Source organism: Microtus pennsylvanicus, chromosome 15 (genome assembly GCF_037038515.1).
Source record: "Microtus pennsylvanicus isolate mMicPen1 chromosome 15, mMicPen1.hap1, whole genome shotgun sequence".
Taxonomy (NCBI): Eukaryota; Metazoa; Chordata; class Mammalia; order Rodentia; family Cricetidae; genus Microtus; species Microtus pennsylvanicus.
Genome location: NC_134593.1, coordinates 71,529,263 through 71,554,717, shown reverse-complemented (window position 1 = coordinate 71,554,717; position 25,455 = coordinate 71,529,263). Strand labels below are relative to the sequence as shown.

Genomic DNA, 25,455 nt, shown 5'->3' with positions numbered 1-25,455 from the left:
CATTATTCTAGGCAACTCTCTGAATAAAAACCTCAGGTGCACCACACTCCATGGGTGCAAGAACAATGGACTTGGCTAAACTTGGCTAGAGAAAAGAGAACACTCCAGAAACCTCTAAGCAGCTAATCTCTGAAGAATGTTTGAGCCAGCTAAATCTGTGTATTATGTATTTACTCTCAAGAAAAGATCAATAATGTAAAACTAGAGTTAAAAAACACCTACACCACACAGTTCAAGAATTAACCAAATCTAATACAAGTCACTCATGAACTAATAGAAGAAACGTAACAGAATGGGTGAGTGAGCACCATGGTTGTGGAGTCTTCATGCCCTGAAAGCGCTTGGCTAAAAGATCTAAGAGGCTGTACTTTGCCAGTTTTGTATGAGATGGATACACAGAGAGAAAATACACTTTGTAGACATGTGGAGTCACAACAGTGCAGCCCAGCATTTGAAAAACCATGGATGCCTCTGGGTAGTCAGTACCTAGAGACTGAAATCATTTAAGGTGACAGAACTACCCAGGAAAAACAAGAGGCTAAGTGTGCCAGCCTTCCCATTCAGTCTGAAACTGCTGGTCTGAACTGGTTGGATCTGCTCGTTCACCTCCAGCAAGAAAGGCCTTCATAAAGTTTGAAAGCGAAGAGCCAAACTACACACAGGGCCTAGGTTCAATATCCAGTACCACACAAAATGAAAGTTTTGAGGAAAAACTTTTAAACAACTGAGAACTAGCACAAACCAAAAAAGGAAGATTGAGGTGTTCCCAGGTGGCATTGCCATCAGTCTCTCTCCTCGGAAAGGAAGGGTCACTGTATTCTTCCTTCCTAGGGAAGAAACCAATGCCTGCTAACAGTATGGTCACAGATGTGGCATGACCATCAGGCAAGGCATGAGCTGATGGGTTCTACTGCTTTGGAAGTATAAGACACGGAACAATGCACTCCTATGGGCCTGAATTTCCACCCATAAAATGTAAGTCACACTATCTCCCTAGACCCCAAGAGACTTGCTACAAAGGTCAGATGAGTCTTCACAGGCTGTCAAGTGTGCCCCAAAGGTAAGATAACACGCAAAAACTCAAAGTGCCCGCTTTGTCCGCAAAGAACCATATTAAGCCACCTAAGAACTGCCAGGAGAGTAATGTTACTCATTGATCAACTACCACCTAGACTCAGATTCCAACACAGGAACAAATCTCAACCCTGACATTTCTCAGGTGCAAAGGAAATGTCTTCATGTGCAAACCAAGGTATTCCTGCTAAGAGCACTAAATAAGAGCATGTTTACCTGATGCCTTTAGACAGGTTACAGCAAGTTACAGACAGAAAGCAGGAAAATAAAGATCCTTTTTTGGGTTGGAGCTGTGTCTCCCTGTGAGTAAAACGTGCAATCATCCTGAAGAACAGTTCCCACATTCGTCCTACCCTGACCAAAACCATGTAAAATCCCTGCCCCAGCACTCAGGTACACAGCACACAAAACTAAAACAGTTCTGGAGACAAGCTAACTCAAAGAAACAAAGGCACCTTGCCGGGACAAGAAACACAAGCTGATGCTTCATGTCTTCGTGTCTTGGTGAAGGAAGGTCCTCTCCTATAAGGACTGACTTCAGCATTTCCACAGACCCCATGGCCTTCTGAGAGATCCACCTCTCTAAATGGAGACTGGACTCTGTTGACACACACAGCTCTTCCTTCAGACACACCCTGACGGCTCACCTCAGTACCCATCCTGAGCAGAACAGCTCACACTTGAAGACAGTCAAGTCTTGAGATCCTCTGGCTCTGCCTCCACACTAAGCTAGAACGTGAGGAAATTATATACTTGATGGAGCCCCAAATATACTCCAACTCAAAAGCTTTATCTACCCTCTTAGACACGGGTAGGTAATGGTAATGCCATCCCTCCTATGCCACCTGTAGGCATACAGCCAAGGTCAACGCAGACCCTCCTCACCAAGCATGCCCTGGCTACTGTGGCATTGCGAACTCACACATGCTACCTCATCATGGTCACTTTTTTAAATGTTTATTTAATTTTATGGATCTGTGTTTATGCATAGATAGGTACCATGTGTGTGCAGGAGCCTTCAAACTTCAGAAGAGGTGTCAGGTTCCCTGACACTAGAGTTACAGATGGTTGTGAGTGGGTCCTGCGACCAAACCCCATCCTTTGCAGAAGCAGTAAGTGCCCTTAACCACTGAGCCATCCCTCCAGCCCCCACAGCTATTCCCAATCCTGAAAGTTCCTGCCTCCCAAATCTGCAGGAAGACTACTCACCCAGCATTCAAGAGTCAGTTCCCATACCTCCAGGTAGAATCAGTCCAGTGACACATCCACAGGGCCATACTATCTGATGTGGCAGCCAGCCACCTGCTGTATCCTGAGCTTGTGAAATGGGCCTGGGGGCGTTAGCCTGCATCCAGATACAGTCAGAATAAATTACACACTTGACCTTGAAGACAACTGCCTGATAAAATCACAGGAGGCCATTCTTTTGACTAAGCTTTTGCTCCAGGCCCGAAATGAGTAAGGATAAACTATTTTATCTTTCTGGAAGTCAGGATTTGAAAGGGAAGCGGCCACGTTTCTGAAAGACAGTTCTAACTGCCACAATATGAAGCGCTCTAGACTTAGTTCTTACACAGAACTTAACCCACAGGCATCTGACGTTCACAAGTTAGCTACTTTTCCACTGTTCTGATCTCTTTGTACCCTTGTAAGGACCAATCATGTGCTGTCCAGCCCTTTACAGTCTCTGAGTCAAAGGTTCTCAACCTTCCTAATGCTGCAACCTTTTAATACGGTTCCTTGTGTTGTGGTGAGCCCCAACCACAAAATTATTTTCATTGCTACCTCATAACTGTAATTTTGCTACGCTTATGAATCACAGTGTAGATAATTTTGGAGAAAAGTTTGCCAAAGCCATTGGTAACCACTGCTCTAAACCAGCCTTCCTCCTCTCAGCTGCTGGGGACACTAATTCTGCCTTGGAGGAGGGAGTGACACCTGTCTCCACAATTGAAATTGAAGTTAAAAAGATGGCTGCATTGGTATTTTTTCGGTGGGGGACCAGAGCCTCACTCTGTGGCCCTGGCTAGGCTGGAGCTGCTGTGCACCATGTTGGCCTCAGACTCACAGAGATCCATTTGCCTCACCTTTCATTTAATCTTTTAATTTTCCATTGAAATACAAAAAAAGACCCTAGTATTCATTTTTTAATGTTTTAAAAATAAAAAATTGGTCTTTTTCCTTTGTGTGAATGTGTACATGTTTATGTACTTATGTGCACGCAAATACACATACATATGTGTGCGCATGTATGTGGAAGGCAGAGGATGTCCCTGAACCCAGGGCTCACTGAATGGCTAGTCTGGCTTTGCTCACCCAGCACTGGGGTTATAGTCGCATACTGTGTCAGATGCCGGAGAGACTAAGACTGTTTCTCGTGTCAAACGGCAGACACATTCCAAGCCACCTTCCCAGCTCTAAATGTCAATACTGAGTCCACTTCTTTTACATTACACAGTAGGACAACTTCACAGCCCTGATCTCAAACTGCAGAATGTATCAGAATCACCTGGAAGGATTGCTGAATACGAGACAGCTGGAGTCATCCCAGATGCTTGGCCTCTGCAAGTCTGGGGAGCTGCGGAAGGAGACTTGCAACAGGCTTCCAGTCAGGGTGCCACCCTGAGAGCCACTGCTCTACAAGCATCCCTGAGGGTAAAGTAGACGCCAGTCTCCAGCCAGGGCTGGCTGCTGGCTTGATGTTTCCTCCCGTTCTATCCTCTTGACCATACCTATCCATGATAAGCCCTACAGCTCATATCCAAAGATCCCCACCATCCCACCTCCACAGACTGTTCTCACACAGCCACACTTTTCAAACAGTGCCAAGTTCACAGCAACCAGCTAGAGGTAAAATATCTCCCCTTTAAAAAAGAAAGAAAAAAGAAAGGGGAGGAAGAAAGGAAGGAAGGAAGGAAGGAAGGAAGGAAGGAAGGAAGGAAGGAACGAAGGAACGAAGGAACGAAGGAAGGAAGGAAGAGCAATAACAAGTCACCTCTTAAATTGCTCATTGCCTTTTGGGTTTTGTTTTGGTGGTGGTGTTGTTTCGTTGACATACTAAAAGCAGTATGAAAAACCCAGTATCGATTTGCAAAGCTGCATGGGTATTCCACCTGGGCAATGCTGAGATGACACCAGACAGACTCTCGCTATGTAGCCCTGACTGCCCTAACATTACAATGCAGTTCAAGCAGACCTCGAACTCACAGCAATCCTCCTGTCTTAGCCTCTCCGGTGCCTAATTTACAGGCAATAGTACCACCATGCTGGGCTTAGAATAAGATCTGTTTATTCTAAAAAATTAAGTTTCCTTATTCATAGATGGGGACAGCCATCTAGTCTATTACTTTCTTCTCTTTCAAGACTACTATAAAAATCAATGTCATTTTTAACCTGAGAGACATAGTTGTCCTTTCTCCTTTTTATAACTAGGTTTATTAAAACCACAACTAGGTATGATAAAACCACTGAAGTCTGGCCACCAGCGAGCTTCAAACCAATGAAATTCTTGTCATGACACACTAGGTTGTGCTCTAGTCTCTATACTTACACACACACACACACACACACACACACACACACACACTTTTTCTTAAGTTTGAATGAGACACTCCAAAGAGGTAGATCAAGATGCTCCCAGAAGCCATAGGTTATCAAATGAAAATACAAGTGCCAGGGGCAGGCTACAAGTTATTTGCTAGGAAGTATTCTGAGAACCAAAATAATACAGGTTATTGCCACTGCTATTAGTTTGCCCGTTAGAACTATATGGTAAGATCCTATTGCTGAATACACCACAGGCCACAGGACATAAAGAAATTGAGCTGGAACTGAACTAGACGCTTCCTCCCTTACTGGCTTGCTCTCATAGTTTAAGAAGGTACAATGTAGGATGCCGGAGAAGGAAGGCCAAGTCTTACTCAGTTATGGATACAGCGCACCACACTGCAGACCAGACAGGCAAGGTCTTACTACCTGGGGCAATCATGGTAAGTCTGTTGGGGATGGGGGGACACTAACCACTGACTAATGGTGACTGAAGCTCACTCCACAGTAAAGAATTTACAACTGGTACTGCAACCTGGTCAAAAGCCCAGATGGTAGAGATTACAGGCCATATAGTGGGGGAAGCTATGTTGCTATTTTCTAAGAGAACATGGTGCCTTCCAATTATTTTAGAAATAATTATATTTAGGTCCATATATTAGTACTACTACCAGCTTTGGTCAGAGGAGCTTCTTTTAAAAAAAGAAAACAACAAACAAACAAGCTATGAGTAGGCCGTGCTGGAGCCAGTCCTCACTCAGGTCATCGGCTGGGCAGCAGGCTCTTTCAGGCTGGACTGTCTCTCTCAAAGTGGGCAGCCTTAACTGCAGAGACTCGTAAGTGGTCCAGCTGTGATTACCGGGTGCTCAGCGCTGAGTGGACATGTGCATCATTCCCACCAATGTCCAGGGAAATCTTACAGAAGAGAGGTGGAAAGAATTTCAGAGTCAGAGGACTGGGCGGAATTGGGAAATGCTGTGTTCTGGGTGTGACATGGCCAAGAATTCACAGAAGTTACAATGACCTGCGTAAGAGCTACACAAAGCTGAACTGTCCACATCCTGTCCTCAAAGCCTTCTCCCAGTAGACTACTGTTCTGCTCCTGGGAGGTGTCTGTCGCGAGTCCATGAACAAAATCATACAGTACAATATGTGTGTGTGTGCTGTGTCTTTATGTCCAAAGAATCATTCTTGGAGCCCTTTATATGTAATTCCATCCTAGGCCACAATCAATTTTGAATTTAGGGCCAACATATATTTCAAATCTGGACTGTACTTACAAACTCTGCCGTTACTGCTCTAAGCAAGTCACCAACACCTTAGACTTGACCTTCAGCAGCCTCCTGACAGGCTGGCTTCCTCGCTGCCACTCTCCCCATCAAACTCATACTGAGACAGTCTCCAGACAGTAGTCACGCTCTTCTCAAAATGTGAACCAAATTGCTCGAAACCATCCACTTGACTCTAATTTATTTGTCTGTTTGGAACTGGTGATGCAGCCCAGGATCCCGTCCGTGCTAGGCAAGCACCCTACCACTGTACACTCCAGTTCTCTTATGTTTTACTTAAGTTGCCCAGGTTGGGCTGAAATGTGATCCTCCTGCTTCAGTTCCCTGAGTAGTTGAGGTAACGAGCCTGTCCTACCAAAAGCCCAGCAGGACTCTCACTGTTAAATCATGGGCGAGAGAGGAGATGACTGTGTGGCCTCCCTCACAAACCTCATTGCTTAGCACGGGTTATCTCCATGTTCAAATGCCATGTGTGCAAAATGTCTTCCCTTTCTCTTTAGGAAACATTTACCCAGAACCAACATTATCATTACTTCCTATACAGATTCTCCTTCAGATGAAGCTTATTGATATAAAGTGCAGACTTAATCCAATCAAGTTGGCCATCAATGTTTACCATAATAGTGTAACAGTTGCCAACTTAATAATTGGAAAATTTATTCATATAATAACAACGTGCAAAGAGAAGATCATTGTGATAGTCTTTTGCTTACCAAAGTAAACAATGTATTGAAGAGTGTGCTGGAGGGTGAAATTCCCAAAGGTGCAACAAGGAAGATTATATAAGACATTTTGAAACACCTCTCCTTGGCTATAAGCATGAATAGCAAAGGTAGTGTAAGGTTAAGCAGATGCTGTCAGGCAGACAACCTGTCTTAAAGCAGAGCAGCAATGGTCACTGAATCAGGCCCACTAACAAACATCCTTGTGGAGGGAAGAGGAGCCCCTTGTGAAGCCTGCATGAGGCTTCTACTATTCCCACATCTTCAAAGCAGGAGTCATTTTGTATATGTCACTTTATCATGCTGCTGGAGCAGCTAAGCACCCACACCTAAGCCCACTGACTGTTGACACTATAGAAGGTGACTTCAACAGTGAAGTCCCTTCCAAAGAACTTAACAAATTCTTTCACCAACCTTTATTTTTAATCCTGATCTCTCTGTGCCCGTGATGCACTATGTTTTACTTTTTCCTGGTCTTTGTATATTTTAAAGACTTATTTTCTGTGGTTATTTGAGTGTAAGCATATATGTAAGTGCACTACATACAAGTAATGACCACAAAAGCCAAAAGATTTTTATATCCCCTCTGGAGTTACAGAGTGTTATGAGTCACCGTGTGGGTAGCAAGAGCAACAAATGTTCTCAACCACTAAGCACATCTGCAACCCCAATTTCTCCCTGTTCTTATCAGTGTGTATCACAATGCCTGAGTCTCAAAAGATGCTTCACAAATATTCTTAAATATTCTTTAAGTGCAAAGACAGGTACGATGGCGGATGGATGGATAGATGGATGGATGGATGGATGGATGGATGGATGGATGGATGGATGTAAGGAACTAGGTCTTGAATGTGCTTCCCTTGTATTAAGAATTGGGTCTGAAGCCGGGCGGTGGTGGCGCACACCTTTAATCCCAGCACTCGGGAGGCAGAGGCAGGTGGATCTCTGTGAGTTCGAGACCAGCCTGGTCTACAAGAGCTAGTTCCAGGACAGGCTCCAAAACCACAGAGAAACCCTGTCTCGAAAAAAAAAAAAGAAAGAATTGGTTCTGAAAGCATGCCCAAAAAGAGTCACAAACTGAAGACTTGGTACCCAGTATAGCAACATTCAGAGGTGGGTCTTGAGAATGATTGGATCATGAGAGCTCTGACTCAAACGATGGCTTCGTAATTTGATGGCACTTGTGGAGAAGCCGTCATTGGCATTATCAGTAGTCAGATCCAGAGATGGGGCCTACCTAAGGAAGGTCACCAGGGGAAGTTCCCTGTCTCTCTGCCTCCTGTCCATCATGAGATAACTGCCCTGCCCCAGCTCATGTTCCCCACTGTGATGCTCATCCTCACCTTAGAGACCCAGAGCAGTAGAACCACACAATCATGAACTAAGACCTCTAACCCAGCTCTCCTTTTTCGTCTCTTGGGTACTCATCGGTGGTGAGGAGTGAACTGACACACTGCACCTTGTCAGCTGTAACCACTGACACCAGCATGAAACTCTGCATTCTGTCTAAGTTAACTGACACACTGCACCTTGTCAGCTGTGACCACTGACACCAGCATGAAACTCTGCATTCTGTCTAAGTTAACTGACACACTGCACCTTGTCAGCTGTGACCACTGACACCAGCATGAAACTCTGCATTCTGTCTAAGTTAACTGACACACTGCACCTTGTCAGCCTGTAACCACTGACACCAGCATGAAACTCTGCATTCTGTCTAAGTTAACTGACACACTGCACCTTGTCAGCCTGTAACCACTGACACCAGCATGAAACTCTGCATTCTGTCTAAGTTAACTGACACACTGCACCTTGTCAGCCTGTGACCACTGACACCAGCATGAAACTCTGCATTCTGTCTAAGTTAACTGACACACTGCACCTTGTCAGCTGTAACCACTGACACCAGCATGAAACTCTGCATTCTGTCTAAGTTAACTGACACACTGCACCTTGTCAGCCTGTGACCACTGACACCAGCATGAAACTCTGCATTCTGTCTAAGTTAACTGACACACTGCACCTTGTCAGCTGTGACCACTGACACCAGCATGAAACTCTGCATTCTGTCTAAGTTAACTGACACACTGCACCTTGTCAGCTGTAACCACTGACACCAGCATGAAACTCTGCATTCTGTCTAAGTTAACTGACACACTGCACCTTGTCAGCCTGTAACCACTGATACCAGCATGAAACTCTGCATTCTGTCTAAGTTAACTGACACACTGCACCTTGTCAGCCTGTGACCACTGACACCAGCATGAAACTCTGCATTCTGTCTAAGTTAACTGACACACTGCACCTTGTCAGCCTGTAACCACTGATACCAGCATGAAACTCTGCATTCTGTCTAAGTTAACTGACACACTGCACCTTGTCAGCCTGTAACCACTGATACCAGCATGAAACTCTGCATTCTGTCTAAGTTAACTGACACACTGCACCTTGTCAGCTGTAACCACTGACACCAGCATGAAACTCTGCATTCTGTCTAAGTTAACTGACACACTGCACCTTGTCAGCCTGTAACCACTGATACCAGCATGAAACTCTGCATTCTGTCTAAGTTAACTGACACACTGCACCTTGTCAGCCTGTGACCACTGACACCAGCATGAAACTCTGCATTCTGTCTAAGTTAACTGACACACTGCACCTTGTCAGCCTGTGACCACTGACACCAGCATGAAACTCTGCATTCTGTCTAAGTTAACTGACACACTGCACCTTGTCAGCCTGTAACCACTGATACCAGCATGAAACTCTGCATTCTGTCTAAGTTAACTGACACACTGCACCTTGTCAGCTGTAACCACTGATACCAGCATGAAACTCTGCATTCTGTCTAAGTTAACTGACACACTGCACCTTGTCAGCCTGTAACCACTGATACCAGCATGAAACTCTGCATTCTGTCTAAGTTAACTGACACACTGCACCTTGTCAGCCTGTAACCACTGATACCAGCATGAAACTCTGCATTCTGTCTAAGTTAACTGACACACTGAACCTTGTCAGCTGTAACCACTGACACCAGCATGAAACTCTGCATTCTGTCTAAGTTAACTGACACACTGCACCTTGTCAGCCTGTAACCACTGATACCAGCATGAAACTCTGCATTCTGTCTAAGTTAACTGACACACTGCACCTTGTCAGCCTGTAACCACTGACACCAGCATGAAACTCTGCATTCTGTCTAAGTTAACTGACACACTGCACCTTGTCAGCCTGTAACCACTGATACCAGCATGAAACTCTGCATTCTGTCTAAGTTAACTGACACACTGCACCTTGTCAGCCTGTAACCACTGATACCAGCATGAAACTCTGCATTCTGTCTAAGTTAACTGACACACTGCACCTTGTCAGCCTGTAACCACTGACACCAGCATGAAACTCTGCATTCTGTCTAAGTTAACTGACACACTGCACCTTGTCAGCCTGTGACCACTGACACCAGCATGAAACTCTGCATTCTGTCTAAGTTAACTGACACACTGCACCTTGTCAGCCTGTGACCACTGATACCAGCATGAAACTCTGCATTCTGTCTAAGTTAACTGACACACTGCACCTTGTCAGCTGTAACCACTGACACCAGCATGAAACTCTGCATTCTGTCTAAGTTAACTGACACACTGCACCTTGTCAGCCTGTGACCACTGACACCAGCATGAAACTCTGCATTCTGTCTAAGTTAACTGACACACTGCACCTTGTCAGCCTGTAACCACTGACACCAGCATGAAACTCTGCATTCTGTCTAAGTTAACTGACACACTGCACCTTGTCAGCCTGTGACCACTGACACCAGCATGAAACTCTGCATTCTGTCTAAGTTAACTGACACACTGCACCTTGTCAGCCTGTAACCACTGACACCAGCATGAAACTCTGCATTCTGTCTAAGTTAACTGACACACTGCACCTTGTCAGCTGTAACCACTGATACCAGCATGAAACTCTGCATTCTGTCTAAGTTAACTGACACACTGCACCTTGTCAGCCTGTAACCACTGATACCAGCATGAAACTCTGCATTCTGTCTAAGTTAACTGACACACTGCACCTTGTCAGCCTGTAACCACTGATACCAGCATGAAACTCTGCATTCTGTCTAAGTTAACTGACACACTGCACCTTGTCAGCCTGTGACCACTGATACCAGCATGAAACTCTGCATTCTGTCTAAGTTAACTGACACACTGCACCTTGTCAGCTGTAACCACTGATACCAGCATGAAACTCTGCATTCTGTCTAAGTTAACTGACACACTGCACCTTGTCAGCCTGTAACCACTGATACCAGCATGAAACTCTGCATTCTGTCTAAGTTAACTGACACACTGCACCTTGTCAGCCTGTGACCACTGATACCAGCATGAAACTCTGCATTCTGTCTAAGTTAACTGACACACTGCACCTTGTCAGCCTGTAACCACTGATACCAGCATGAAACTCTGCATTCTGTCTAAGTTAACTGACACACTGCACCTTGTCAGCCTGTAACCACTGATACCAGCATGAAACTCTGCATTCTGTCTAAGTTAACTGACACACTGCACCTTGTCAGCTGTAACCACTGACACCAGCATGAAACTCTGCATTCTGTCTAAGTTAACTGACACACTGCACCTTGTCAGCCGTGACCACTGATACCAGCATGAAACTCTGCATTCTGTCTAAGTTAACTGACACACTGCACCTTGTCAGCTGTAACCACTGATACCAGCATGAAACTCTGCATTCTGTCTAAGTTAACTGACACACTGCACCTTGTCAGCCTGTGACCACTGACACCAGCATGAAACTCTGCATTCTGTCTAAGTTAACTGACACACTGCACCTTGTCAGCCTGTGACCACTGATACCAGCATGAAACTCTGCATTCTGTCTAAGTTAACTGACACACTGCACCTTGTCAGCCGTGACCACTGATACCAGCATGAAACTCTGCATTCTGTCTAAGTTAACTGACACACTGCACCTTGTCAGCCTGTGACCACTGACACCAGCATGAAACTCTGCATTCTGTCTAAGTTAACTGACACACTGCACCTTGTCAGCCTGTGACCACTGATACCAGCATGAAACTCTGCATTCTGTCTAAGTTAACTGACACACTGCACCTTGTCAGCCTGTGACCACTGACACCAGCATGAAACTCTGCATTCTGTCTAAGTTAACTGACACACTGCACCTTGTCAGCTGTAACCACTGATACCAGCATGAAACTCTGCATTCTGTCTAAGTTAACTGACACACTGCACCTTGTCAGCCTGTGACCACTGACACCAGCATGAAACTCTGCATTCTGTCTAAGTTAACTGACACACTGCACCTTGTCAGCTGTAACCACTGATACCAGCATGAAACTCTGCATTCTGTCTAAGTTAACTGACACACTGCACCTTGTCAGCCTGTAACCACTGATACCAGCATGAAACTCTGCATTCTGTCTAAGTTAACTGACACACTGCACCTTGTCAGCCTGTAACCACTGATACCAGCATGAAACTCTGCATTCTGTCTAAGTTAACTGACACACTGCACCTTGTCAGCCTGTAACCACTGATACCAGCATGAAACTCTGCATTCTGTCTAAGTTAACTGACACACTGCACCTTGTCAGCTGTAACCACTGATACCAGCATGAAACTCTGCATTCTGTCTAAGTTAACTGACACACTGCACCTTGTCAGCCTGTAACCACTGATACCAGCATGAAACTCTGCATTCTGTCTAAGTTAACTGACACACTGCACCTTGTCAGCCTGTGACCACTGATACCAGCATGAAACTCTGCATTCTGTCTAAGTTAACTGACACACTGCACCTTGTCAGCCTGTAACCACTGATACCAGCATGAAACTCTGCATTCTGTCTAAGTTAACTGACACACTGCACCTTGTCAGCCTGTAACCACTGATACCAGCATGAAACTCTGCATTCTGTCTAAGTTAACTGACACACTGCACCTTGTCAGCCTGTGACCACTGATACCAGCATGAAACTCTGCATTCTGTCTAAGTTAACTGACACACTGCACCTTGTCAGCCTGTGACCACTGATACCAGCATGAAACTCTGCATTCTGTCTAAGTTAACTGACACACTGCACCTTGTCAGCCTGTGACCACTGATACCAGCATGAAACTCTGCATTCTGTCTAAGTTAACTGACACACTGCACCTTGTCAGCCTGTGACCACTGATACCAGCATGAAACTCTGCATTCTGTCTAAGCATGCTTTCTTTCCAAAATTTCCATTCACATCCTTGTCCCCTGTTCACTTACCAACACACACACAAACGCACGCACGCACGCATACATACATACATACATACACAAAAACAAAAGGGCTGGGAAGATGGCTCAGTGGTTAAAGGCTCTTCCAGAGACTGGGGTTTCATCCCCAGCACCCACATGGCAGCTCACTCTCTGTAATCTCAGTTCCAGGGGACCCGATACGCTTTTCTGGCCTCCATAGGCACTGCATACACATGGTACACACACATACATATGGGCAAAACACCCATACACATAACATTTTAAAATGAATATACATACATAGATAAACCGGACCCAAAACCATTGTTCTTCCTTTCTCTTGATCAGAAATGTCACCAGTTTCCCTTTTTAGTTAGAACAGGGTTATTGCCATGTTTTTAGTTAGAACAGGGCTAGCCATGTTTTTAGTTAGAACAGGGCTAGCCATGTTTTTAGTTAGAACAGGGCTAGCCATGTTTTTAGTTAGAACAGGGCTATTGCCATGTTTTTAGTTAGAACAGGGCTAGCCATGTTTTTAGTTAGAACAGGGCTATTGCCATGTTTTTAGTTAGAACAGGGCTAGCCATGTTTTTAGTTAGAACAGGGCTAGCCATGTTTTTAGTTAGAACAGGGCTAGCCATGTTTTTAGTTAGAACAGGGCTAGCTATGTTTTTAGTTAGAACAGGGCTATTGCCATGTTTTTTCTGTTTTGAACTTAAGAACCAAACAGTAGCCAAAAAGTAGAAGTTTAAATATACAATGACCAGCCTACAGGGCATGGTGGCTCATACCTTTAATCCTAGGACTCAGGAGGCAGAGAGGGGTGGGGGGGGGATCTCTGAGTTCAAGGTCAGCCTGGTCTACTGTGTAGCCAAGGCTACACAGAGAAACCCTGTCTCAATAAAAGAAATGAAAAAATAAATAAATGTACAAATGCCATCAATATTTTATTACACTAGAAATTATCTTCTGAAATATGCTTAGATGTTTTTCCAAAGTGAATTCTCTCAGAAATTCACCAAAACATTAGAAAGATTTACCTTTGGCCAATCCTAAAGCACCAGCTATTTTAAGTCTTGTTTCGTTTTGTTTTTTGAGACAGGGTTTCTCTGTGTAACAGTCCTGGAACTCGCTTTGTAGACAAGGATGTTCTTGAACTCACTGAGATCCGTCTCCCTTTACAAGTGAACCGTGCATTTTAAAAGCACAGGCTACGTTTTCAAACTGTGACCATATCATACAATGAGACTCATTCAGATGACAAACAAGTTATTATTCGAAAAGCAAAGCTCTGCACTCACACTGTCCAAGGTTCAGAGTTTACTCCAGTCAACTATGTCCTGAATTTACTTAACTGCTCGAGCTCAGTTTCCTCGTGTAAAGCCAGGATTTCTGACCAAGCTGCTCCATGGTTAAGACAATACATGAAGGGCTGGGTATGTACCACAGGTGGAGTGCTAGCCCAGCAACCACAAGCCACTGGGTTAGTTACCCAATACCACATAAAACAAGAAGTGGTGGACATACTAGTCATCCCAGCACTCCAGAAGGGGAGGCAAGGGGAGAAGAAGTCAGAGGGCAAACTTAGCTATAAAGAGAGTTGGAGCTTAGTCTTCAAGAGACTTGCCTCAGAATGAGAGAGGGAGTGAAAACCACTTAAGGCATATAAAAGCTCAATAAACCATTGCAATTACCATAAAACTAACACCTCTAGCCACTGAACGTACAAAAAAATGTATTTAAACATAACGTGTTTTAAAAATTGATTTACAAAACAAATAAGTAAAAACTAAACATGAAGTCAATATGAGACAGGATGGAAATACAGTTCTCAAGGTGTGGACATGGGAACAAGTAGCTCCTAGCTTAGGAATCTGGTTGAAACCTCTTGTCAGCCGAGAATCAATAATTCCAGCACAATTAACCACATTTTCTGTGAAGGTTTCCCACATAGACATAATACACCTTTTATAGAGAGAATGATAACAAAGCAGGGAACGTTATAGGTCCTGAGGGGACCTAATACTGTTGTTTTTCTAAGTGGACATCTTGTTGGTGTGGAAAGCTCAGAGCTCTTCTGGAGGACCCAGGACTCAATTCCCAATTATCTACATGGCAGTCCACAATCACCTGTAACTCTAATTCCAGAGGATCCAATGTCCTCTCTGACCTTTATAGTCATAAGGCACACACATGGTGCACAGACATACACACAGGCAAAACATCAATACATATCAAATAAAATAATAATTTTAATTCAAAAATGGAAACTCTTTCAAACTGCCTTCTTGATGTTTATGTCCACATCCACAGACTAAAGCCACTCAGCCTCAGAGAAGCTGGATTTCAAGGGCTGCAGTTACTGTAGAGGTTCATAACTGGTCAGTGGTAAGAGCAAGTGATTGCTGAGTGCTCAGTCCTGAATGGGACATCTCTACAACCCCTTCAAAGACTCAGAGAGCATCACTAGAGAGGCAGGAGAAAGACTGTAAGAGCTGGAAAATGAAGAACAGCATGTGAAACCCTGTCTTCTACAAATGGTGTCACCACGGCAATCATGAATTCATAGCAGCTACGATTACCTGCACAAGATCTAGCAGTCAACATCCCCGAAAAGAGAGACACTGAAGACCTCACTCCCCCATCTGCCCCCAGGAGAAGCTATTGGCTGGTGAAGGTTACTAGAGGAGTGTAATTAAATTAACTAAAACCCAAGTGGAATGGGTACCTTTAATGTGGGCCAGTCTATAAAAAAGTCATAAAAAAGGAAGCTCTCTCTCTCTTTCCCTGATTATTCTAGATCTCTCAGGCAAATTCATTCCTTCACATTACAGCCTACTTCTTTGGGATTCTGGTATATACTGATGACCAGATGAGCCATCACCCTCATGGACTGAACTATTGGATTCTTGGACCTTCTTGATAGACAGCCATTACTGAACTAGCTGGACCACAGACTTTAAGCCATCCTAATAAATCCCCTTTACGTGGGTAGGTAGGTAGAAAAACAGACAGGTAGGTGGAAGCTGCTGGTTTATTCCTGGCTGACCAGACCTGAAATAATCACACAGACGGTATTAATTAAAACACTGCTTGGCCAATCACTTGGGCATATTGCTAGCTAGCTCTTATATCTTAAATTAATCCGTTTTTATTAATCTGTATATTTGATGGAGGAAGGTCATTGGTTAATTAATAAACTGCTTGGCCCTGATAGGTTAGAGCATAGGTGGGTGGAGTAAACAGAACAGAATGCTGTGAGGAAGAGGAAGTGAGCTCAGATGCCATTTCCTCTCCTCTCTGGGGCAGACATGATGAACCTCCAAACCAGGATGGACGTAGGCTAGAATCTTCCCGGTAAGCGCACCTTGGTTAAAGCAAGATATGAGAGCCAGTAAGAGGCTAGAGCTAATGGGCCAAGCAGTGTGTAAATGAATACAGTTTGTGTGTTATTATTTCGGGGCATAAGCTAGCCAGGTGGCCAGGAGCCGGGCGGTAGGAACGCAGCCCGCAGCTCCTACTACAGAACGGCGCCCAACATGGGGCTCGAACCCATGACCCTGGGGCATGGTCTCTCAGCGGCTATTGGCTGGAGGAGTGGAAGGACCTCCCGCAACATATATTGCCACATGGTTGTGGTCTAATGACAAGGTTCTATCTGGTGTCTACTGTTTGTCTCCTACAGGGGCTACATGGGATCTCACTGACTATTCCTACTTTCTCCTAGCATTCGGCTTAGTTTTCCTGGCCAGTACTATTCTGCCCTGAAGTTTCTTTAGTCATTAACCAATAAAAGTAACACATATACAGAAGAACTTCCTACATCATCTCCCCTTTTCTGTCTAAATAAAAAGGTTTTAACTTTAACATAGCAAGACTACATACAACAGTTATCAAGCAAGAATTATAGTTACAATATTTATATATCTACTTATCTTTTATCATAACTAAGAAAAATCATAACTATATATTCTTTAACTCCATCAAAGACTCCAGAAGGATATAATATTATCTAAGTTAACAGGACATGCATTGTAAGCAACTTCCAAATCTCCAGAACTGACAGACATCATGCTGCCTGGACAGTCACCCAAAGTTCTTCTGTAATGTTGGGGCATCCATCTTCGGCCTGTAAGGCCCATAGTATCCATCAGACTTTTCCATGAAGCAGGAAATTACAAAGACAGTTCCACTCGTATTGGTAGTTTGTCAGTCACTTTTCTGTGTGTCCTACAGAATGTCTGGCAGACTCTTTCATGAAGCAGGAACCCTGAAGGACTGTCACTTTAGGCAAGTTCAGCAGTCATTTCTCTGTGGGTCCTCCATGTCCAGTTCATACAGCATAACATAAAGCAGTCCAGGCAAGAGTGGTTTCTTGGCAAAATGGCTAACCAACTCCATTAGGGGCCTCTTTGATACCCATCATCCTCTTGAAGTAGATTGGTGCTACCAGGAGCAGATGTGCCTCATTGTCATGGAAAGTCCTAAGTTCTAACATTTTAAATAACATATTCTGTGAGTTTTTGAAAGGTCTGAAGAATACCTACGCATCTAAAACATATCTCTATATAGCTAGAAAAACTAACATAATTACAAGCTTGACTATTAGAGATGATTATCTATTGACCTGTATTTCTCAATTATACATTACATTTTAAAACGAACTGCACAAACACAATGCCTTAATCAAGGGCAGAAATATACATAAAACAAAATTGACCTTAAATAAACCAAGACCCATACAAAGTATTCATCTCTATATCACAGACAGACAGATTCTATCAGTTCCGTTTCTCTACAAAACCCTGAATGATACAGGGAGACAGAGAGGGTTTTTCTTCAGTACTGTAGTCACTGGTAAATTGTTCATGTACCAGTAAATATTCCACACCCATGCTCCTACAAGAATTAAAAAAAAAAATGACCCACACTTAAGGCCTACACTTGTATGCTTGTATATCCTTCCAGTTTGCCCTTACTGCTTTCCCAGATATTTTCTGGAAATCTCAAACAAGACCAAATGCCATTCCAGAATTCACTTAGGTTCCTTAGCAACTCTGAGATACAACTTCAGAAACCACAAAAGCAGAAGGTATGATTGCTGTAATGACACTTAATTGCAAATTCCCTTATAAAAGCCCACACTTGTGTTCTTGTGAAGACCTGGACACCTCTACACCTCTACACTCCTCTCTCTCTCTCTCTCTCTCTCTCTCTCTCTCTCTCTCTCTCTCTCCCCACCCCCCCTCAATTCCCATACTTAAATCTATAGGTTAAAAATGTCTTTTAATAAATTCCAACTGTGTTTCAGTCTGGTTCAGTCTAAAATACTTTTCTGCAGCAAAATCAAGACTCCAGGCTTACCCGAGTAGGGGCTTCCTAGGCTAGTCAAGAGTAAGCTCTCTGCTTCCCTACATAAGGTTTACAGAAGTAGAAAGGCAGATGGGAGGGGAAAAGTCTTGAAAAGTTTCAAGCGGAGTGGTGGGATACAGTTCAAGTTTACATAAAGGAGCACGGAGAGAAGGCAGGGAGGAGTCAGAGGGGTTGTGGCAGCACTGTGCCAACCCACACTCGGCACCTTCTACGGCACTGTGCTAAGTGACAACATTCACAAGAAGCAGCCTCAGCTGATACGCTAAAAGAACATAAAATTAAAAGCAAAAACAAAACAAAAAAAATGGGCAATGGGGTGCACACCTTTAATTACAACACTCGGGGACAGAGACAGGTAGATCTCTGAGTTCGAGGCCAGCTTGGTCTACAGAGCAAGTTCCAGGACTACACAGAGAAACTCTGTCTTCATTTAAAAACAAACACATGTGCATCCAAGATACAGCCCGTTGGTCAAGTGCATGCCTAGCATGTATACTGCGCTGGGGTCAACCATCCTATATAAACTAACTCCAGCATTCAAGAAGCAGAATAACATCAGAGGTTCAAGGTCATCCTCAGCTATAGAGAGTTAAGGCCAGCCTGGCCTATAGGAGATCCTATCTCAAAGCAGGGAGGTTAAAGATTTGACTTAGTAGTTAAGAGCACTTATTGCTCTAATAGAGAATCCAGGTTCTTTCTGTCACCAGCTTCCACATGGCAGCTGACAACTAATTCCAGTACCCAGGGCTCCAGCATCCCCTCTGACCTCTGAGACCTCATGCATGCACTTGGTACAGATAAACTCATGAAAGAGTGTACACACCTTCAGTAAAAATACAAGGGACAAGTGGTACGGGAGAATTGTCTGTATTCTGTCAATCATGTTTAAAATAAACGCTGATTGGCTGGTAGCCAGGCAGGAAGTATAGGCGGGAAAACCAGACAGGTAGTAGAGGTGGGACAATGAGAACAGGAGTATTCTGGGAAGAAGCAAGCTCTTTCCCCTAGTCCTGTCCAGACACCGAAGAAGCAGGATGTGACCTGCCCCGCTGAAAAAGGTACTGAGCCATGTGACCCAATAATGGGTTGATATAAGTTATACGAGCTAATATGAAGCCTGAGCTAATGTGCCAATCAGTTTTATAACTTATGTAGACCTTCTGTGTGATTCTTTGGGACCTAACAACTGTGGGAACCGGGCAGGACAGAAACCCCAACAAGCAGGCCCTCATGTTACAGGGGCAGGTGCGCTGGCTCAGAGGGTAAAGATGCTCACTGCATATAGCCTGATGGCATTGAGGGAGAAAACTGGCTCCTGAAAGTTGTCTACACTGTGGTAAGCACACCCACACTCACACTAAATAAATGCAATTTAAATTAAAAAAAGAAAGAAAGAGGGAGAGAGCAAGCTAGGGAGACGACTCAGTCAGGAAAGAGCTTGCCATGCGAGACCGAAGTCTGGTACCCTAAAAAGCCTATACACCTGTATCCCCAGCTCTAAGAGCGCAGAAGCAAAAGTCCTCAGGGTTTGTGACTAGCCAGTCTAACTGAACCAAAGAGCTCCAGATTCAGTAGGAAATCCTGTCTCAAAAATAAAAGGGTGGGGGGATGGATAGTGATTGAGGAAGACACCTGACAGTGACCTCTGGTCTCCACATATATGAACACACATATGCACATACACACACAGTGAAAGCTTCTTTATTACACAGATAGCACCTGGTATCAAGTAATGAAGCCTCTTTCCTCTGTTAGCCTGAATCTAAAATATCACAGTCCTTCCATCTATCTTGCAACACTACGGGATTAACACTACCCTAAGAAATCCCAAACATAACTTGGTTAACAAGTTCACATGGTCTGATTCCTCCCCAGCACCACCTAGGCTCTGCCGCTAGCCTCAGTGGACTCCAGCACCCCCTAGGCTCTGCCGCTAGCCTCAGTGGACTCCAGCACCCCCTAGGCTCTGCGGCTCCCTCAGTGGACCCCAGCACCCCCTAGGCTCTGCCGCTCCCTCAGTGCACCCCAGCACCCCCTAGGCTCTGCCGCTCCCTCAGTGCACCCCAGCACCCCCTAGGCTCTGCCGCTCCCTCAGTGGACTTCCCTCTGGACACAGGCTCTCACAACACTGTTGTTTTCCTTTTCCTAGAAAAAAGACCACCTCATCCTTCAAACTTGTATACTTTTTTAAGCATTTTATTTTTATGTTATGTGTATGAGTGTTTTATTTACACGCGTGTCTGTGCGTCACATGCATGTCTGGTGCCTTCAAAGGCCAGAACTCTAAATGGTTTAGAGCTGCCATGTGAATTTGGGGGATTAAATCTGGGTTCTCTGGAAATGCTCTGAAGGGCTGAGCCATCTCTCAAGGGCCAGTTGTAAAATTCTTTTATTATTGCTTTATTACAGGTGTGAGTATGACGGAGGTGAGAACACAACTTTGGGGAGTTGGTTCTCTCCTTCCACCTTCAGGTGAGTTCCAAGTATGAGCCAAGGTCATCAGGGCTTTGTAGCAAGCACTCTTAACCACTAAGCCACCTAACTGACTCTTGCTGAAATCTCTATTTACAAAGGGAGCTGTTGTTTAACTTAACTAGCACAATATACTCAAAGAAATACTATTAATAGTATTGACTGTTTCTTGGAATCTAGGTCAATGATGCAGCTCTACCTAAATGTACCAGGCAGAGAGCTGGATTCCTGGGCAAGTCATGTGACTCTGTGGGCCTTGAGTCCATCTTCTCCACAAGTGGCATTATACGCCTAATATGAGGAGAGAATGAATCAATCCAGAATAGTGGTGTACATTACACAGGTCTAAATATCCTTGACTTGGTCAACTCAGTCTATTTTATTTTTTCTCAGCACCAAAACTTCTCAATAAGGTTTTATTGTCTCATTACTAGAGAAATTTGTAAACACTGGGAACTGTACTCATCTACACAGGAGACAGTCAATAAAGATTTTTGTAATTTATTTTTATTTTTAAGTGAATTTGTGTTTTGCCTGAATGTATGTCTATGCGAGGATGTTGGATCCCCTGGAAATTGAGTTACAGACAGTTGTGAGCTGCCATGTGGGTCCTGGGAGTTGAACTTAGGTCCTCTGGAAGAGCAGTCAATGCTCTTAACCACTGAGCCATCTCTCCAGCTCCCAATAAAGACTGTTTTACAAAACTCTCTGAAAAGGCATACATCTAATATACAGTATCCAAACCTGGTGTGATGGTGCACACCTATAAGACCAGCACTTAGAGAGTGGGAACAGGAGACCAAGGCCTCCCCCACGACACAGCAAATCTGAGGCCAACCTAGGCTAACTGAGACCCTGCCTCAAGAAAACAAATCCCACAAAAGAATAAGTATTCAAAGTATGAGTCCAAAGTCCCTACCTTTCCACTACAAACCATTTCATAGTGTCAGAGATTTTGCAAGAGCAAAAATAGATTGATTACAGGATGATAAAAATTAAAAAAAAAAAAAAAAAAGCTGTGTGGCGCAACACACGGAACAGTGAGAGCCAACATTCTGAGACTAATACGTCAGAAACTATCCTTCAGCTCACGATGCCTAATGGACCTGTTTCCACTTCCTTAAAGAGAATGAAATGAGCTTGGCTATGGAAGTACACACAGCACCCAGAGGCGAACGGCAGGTGGATCTCTGTGAGTCTGAGGTCAGTCTGGTGTACACAGAGCATTACAGAACAGCCAGGGCTGTACAGAGAGACTTCCATCTAAATCAAAAACAAAAACAAACAAACAACAAAAAATATGAGGCAGATCATTTCTGAAGGGTCTTCCAACTCAAATTTCAAAATAACCATAAACCAAACATTATAGAGATTTTATACCGCCCCGGGGAGGTAGAGAAAGATTTGACACAGGTTTCTTCTACATAACCTAGCATGGTGGTGAACTCCCAATCCTACCGCAGCCTTTCCAATGACGTGATTACAGACGCACAACACTTCGCAACTGACTGAACGATATACATCAGAAAAGACAGGGAAGCTTAATAGGCACACAACAACAGCTCTCAAAGGGTTTTCACCCTTTGCTCAAGGAACAGTAAATCCACTTTAAAACTTAAGTAAGTCAGTGCGGCAAGTGACAACATATTCCATGAGTAAGGAGAAAGGAGGCTCACACAAACTCCAATCTGTGGGCCAAAATGTTACCATGACACCCAGGGTGACTGGCGGTGAAGTATGTTTCTAACCAGGCTAAGTAAGCACTGCCAAGGAAGAGAAATAAATGCAGAAGGTGCGTTTCCCACGCAGTATAAAGTGGTGCCATACAGTTTAAACAGGCTTTCGGCTCACACTTGTGGACTCTTAACAATCCTGACTTAGAACAATTTTCTTTTTCTTTCAAACCTTTGTACAAACTCGCAGTCTTTTAACTATTCACATAGCAATCCATATTCACACAGCAATCCTTCAAAGTCGCTGCAAAGTCAGCAAAGGAGCACGTGAACTGTAGAACTCTTACAAGCTGTCTGGAAAGCTGGGAGAAGCCAGCTCCGCCAGGCGCTGGGACCCCAGCACCCGCAGAGGGTTTCTCTCCATTGGAAGGCCCGTGCCCGCCCGGAAGAGCTCAGGCTAGAGCCCTGGGGCGCGAGCCTTCTCCCAGGGATGCCCCTGCCAGGACGGAATGTGAGCACAGCCGGCTCGGGATATGCGGCCTGGGGCAGCCGGGATGCACCGCGGGTGCCGCCTGGGAACCCGGGGCAGCCAGGCCGTTGCAGGCAAGCCCGGCGTTGCTCACCTTCAGCATCCACAGCAGTTGCTGCGGGGGCCGCCGCCAATGTCGCCCGGCCGCCACCGTCCCGACCCACAGCCCCGCCATTGTCGACCCTGCACACCGGCCGGCCGCTGACCTCTCACCCCCGTCAAGGGGCGGGGAAGGGGAGCGTCCGGGATACGGCCAATCAGGAGCCTCGGGTCCTAAGCTCCGCCCCCGGATGAGTGGGTCGCGGAGGGAGCGGATCCCAGACGGAGCGGCTCCAGACCCGGCCAGCGGAGAGCGGGCGCGCGTTAGGACCCGGGGGGAGCCGACCACGGTTCTCCCACGACCGCGTCTCCCCGCGCTGAAAAAGCTGGCTTAGAGCCCACACTGGGCGGCCACAGATCCACCGCTAGCCAATCGGGTGCATCCGTGCCCCTTTTACTTTCTTGCTGGGTATTTTAAAGCAAATCTCACCTGTAAACACCTCTGTATTGGGACGGACGCTCAATTACTTTGCCTGCCCCGAGGAATCAGTTTGAAAGGGTCACGAAGTCAGGCAGCTGCTGCCTGGGGAGAGCAAGAAAGACAGGTTTGCGGACCGCAGAGAGCAGCAAGCTCTGCAGTAGGATCATAAAGGCAAAGGATTACCTATTGCACTGGCGCCAGAGGCTAAACCCAGTTTCCTAGTTAGGAAACTCGATTTCCCTTGCCCTTCCTTCTCTCGCTACGACTTTAACCACCGTTTTTTTGCTCTTTGGATTCGTTTTTTTAGGCTTTGTTTTTATGACAGAGATTCCTTCGGTGAGACGGGCCTGTAGCAGAAACTAATTGTGTTGGTCTCCATTTTGTAAGAAAATTGGCCTCGATTTCAGAGATCCGCCTGCGTCGGCGCGTGACCTTCTTTCCTAACGAAGACATGTTGGTGGAATCTGGAACCAGAAGTTAACCACATCATGAACCTGGAATATACTCTGAAGAGCCCAGGTCGCCGACACTACAGCCGTCACTGCAGTCTCCTACTGCACTGTTATGCGAGAATAGCTAACCTTTCTTTTATTTAAATCTCTGACATTTTGTCTGTTATGGCAGCTCACCTCATTAACTTTCCCTACGAACATGTGAACAATTATCAAAAAAACGAGCAATACCCACCCTAGTTAGGACACTGATGACAGGCCAGATACATGACTCCACCCGTCCGGCTTTGTGATCCTCTGACTTTAACTGGGGTTACTTAGAACATTGGTAATGGAAGGGACGCTGCCCCAGCAAACCATTGCCATTACGTATCCTCAGAGAGAGACAGAACCTTCTGAGCCCTACCAACCCTTCACAAGGGACCATTAATCGACTCTTTAATTAATGGAACCTTAATTTATGAGGTCTCATCTGAATAATCACAGATGTTCTGGTTTCGAAAGGGCAACCGCCATGTTAATGACCAGTGGACAGTGTTCCACAACACAGCTAAAACTGTATTCTAACCAGTTCATCAAGTCTCCGGAAATAAGGCCCCGCCATAAGGAAGCTTGAACCCCAGCTCTCTGTGCTTGGCTTAGGTTCCGGCGACGTGGCTAAACGCACCAAGAAGGTCGGGATCGTCGGGAAATACGGGACCCGCTACGGTGCCTCCCTCCGGAAAATGGTGAAGAAAATTGAAATCAGCCAGCACACCAAGTACACATACTTCTTCTGTGGCAAGACCAAGATGAAGAGACGAGCCGCTGGCATCTGGCACTGTGGCTCCTGCATGAAGACAGTGGCTGGCGGGGCCTGGACCTACAACACGACTTCTGCCGTCACAGTGAAGTCTGCCATCAGAAGACTGAAGGAACTGAAAGACCAGTAAAAGTGCTACCATTTGATACCCAAGCCTACTACAACAGTGCACAGCCAACTAAATAAATGGGTTAATTTACGTAAAAAAAAAAAAAAAGAGAGAGAGAGAGAACCCCAACAATGTCAACCAGGGAGTGAAGGCTCTTTAAGGCTACTGCATGCTTTTGGTAAAACCATCACTTTCAATATCATAGACAGCATTGATGACCCTGTCACTGATGGAATGCACAATTCTAAGACAACACTTCCAAAGGAAAATTGATCTTTTGAGCTGAACATCGCAAAACCTTACAGGATTTGCGTCATGTGGTTTGTGATGCTTACTATCCCCAAACCATGCTTCCTGTTAGCAATTATCTGAAAACAATTATTCATTATATTTCATCTAAGTGTTTTTAAAATTCAGTTTATGGGGGCTGGAGAGATGGCTCAGTGGTTAAGAGCACTGCCTGCTCTTCCAAAGGTCCTGAGTTCAATTCCCAGCAACCACATGGTGGCTCACAACCATCTGTAATGAGGTCTGGTGTCCTCTTCTGGCCTGCAGACATACACACAGACAGAATATTGTATACATAATAAATAAATAAATAAATATTTAAAAAAAAGAT

The 25,455-nt window shown here is 44.9% G+C and overlaps 2 protein-coding genes across 2 annotated transcripts in view; one reads left to right on the top strand and one right to left on the bottom strand.

Moving 5' to 3' along the window:
• Positions 1 to 23,320, bottom strand: part of Pcca (propionyl-CoA carboxylase subunit alpha) — a 281,682-nt gene extending 258,362 nt beyond the window's left edge. The window contains exon 1 of the mRNA XM_075950227.1: positions 23,048 to 23,320. Coding sequence (XP_075806342.1) covers positions 23,048 to 23,128 — 81 coding nt within the window. The 5' untranslated portion in view covers positions 23,129 to 23,320. The remainder of the gene's footprint in view (positions 1 to 23,047) is intronic.
• Positions 23,244 to 24,944, top strand: LOC142835642 (large ribosomal subunit protein eL43-like). Its single transcript, XM_075949240.1, has 2 exons — positions 23,244 to 23,358; positions 24,520 to 24,944. The coding sequence occupies exons 1-2, from the start codon at positions 23,244 to 23,246 to the stop codon at positions 24,855 to 24,857; spliced, it is 453 nt and encodes a 150-aa protein (XP_075805355.1). The 3' UTR covers positions 24,858 to 24,944.
• Positions 24,945 to 25,455: the final 511 nt, after the last annotated feature.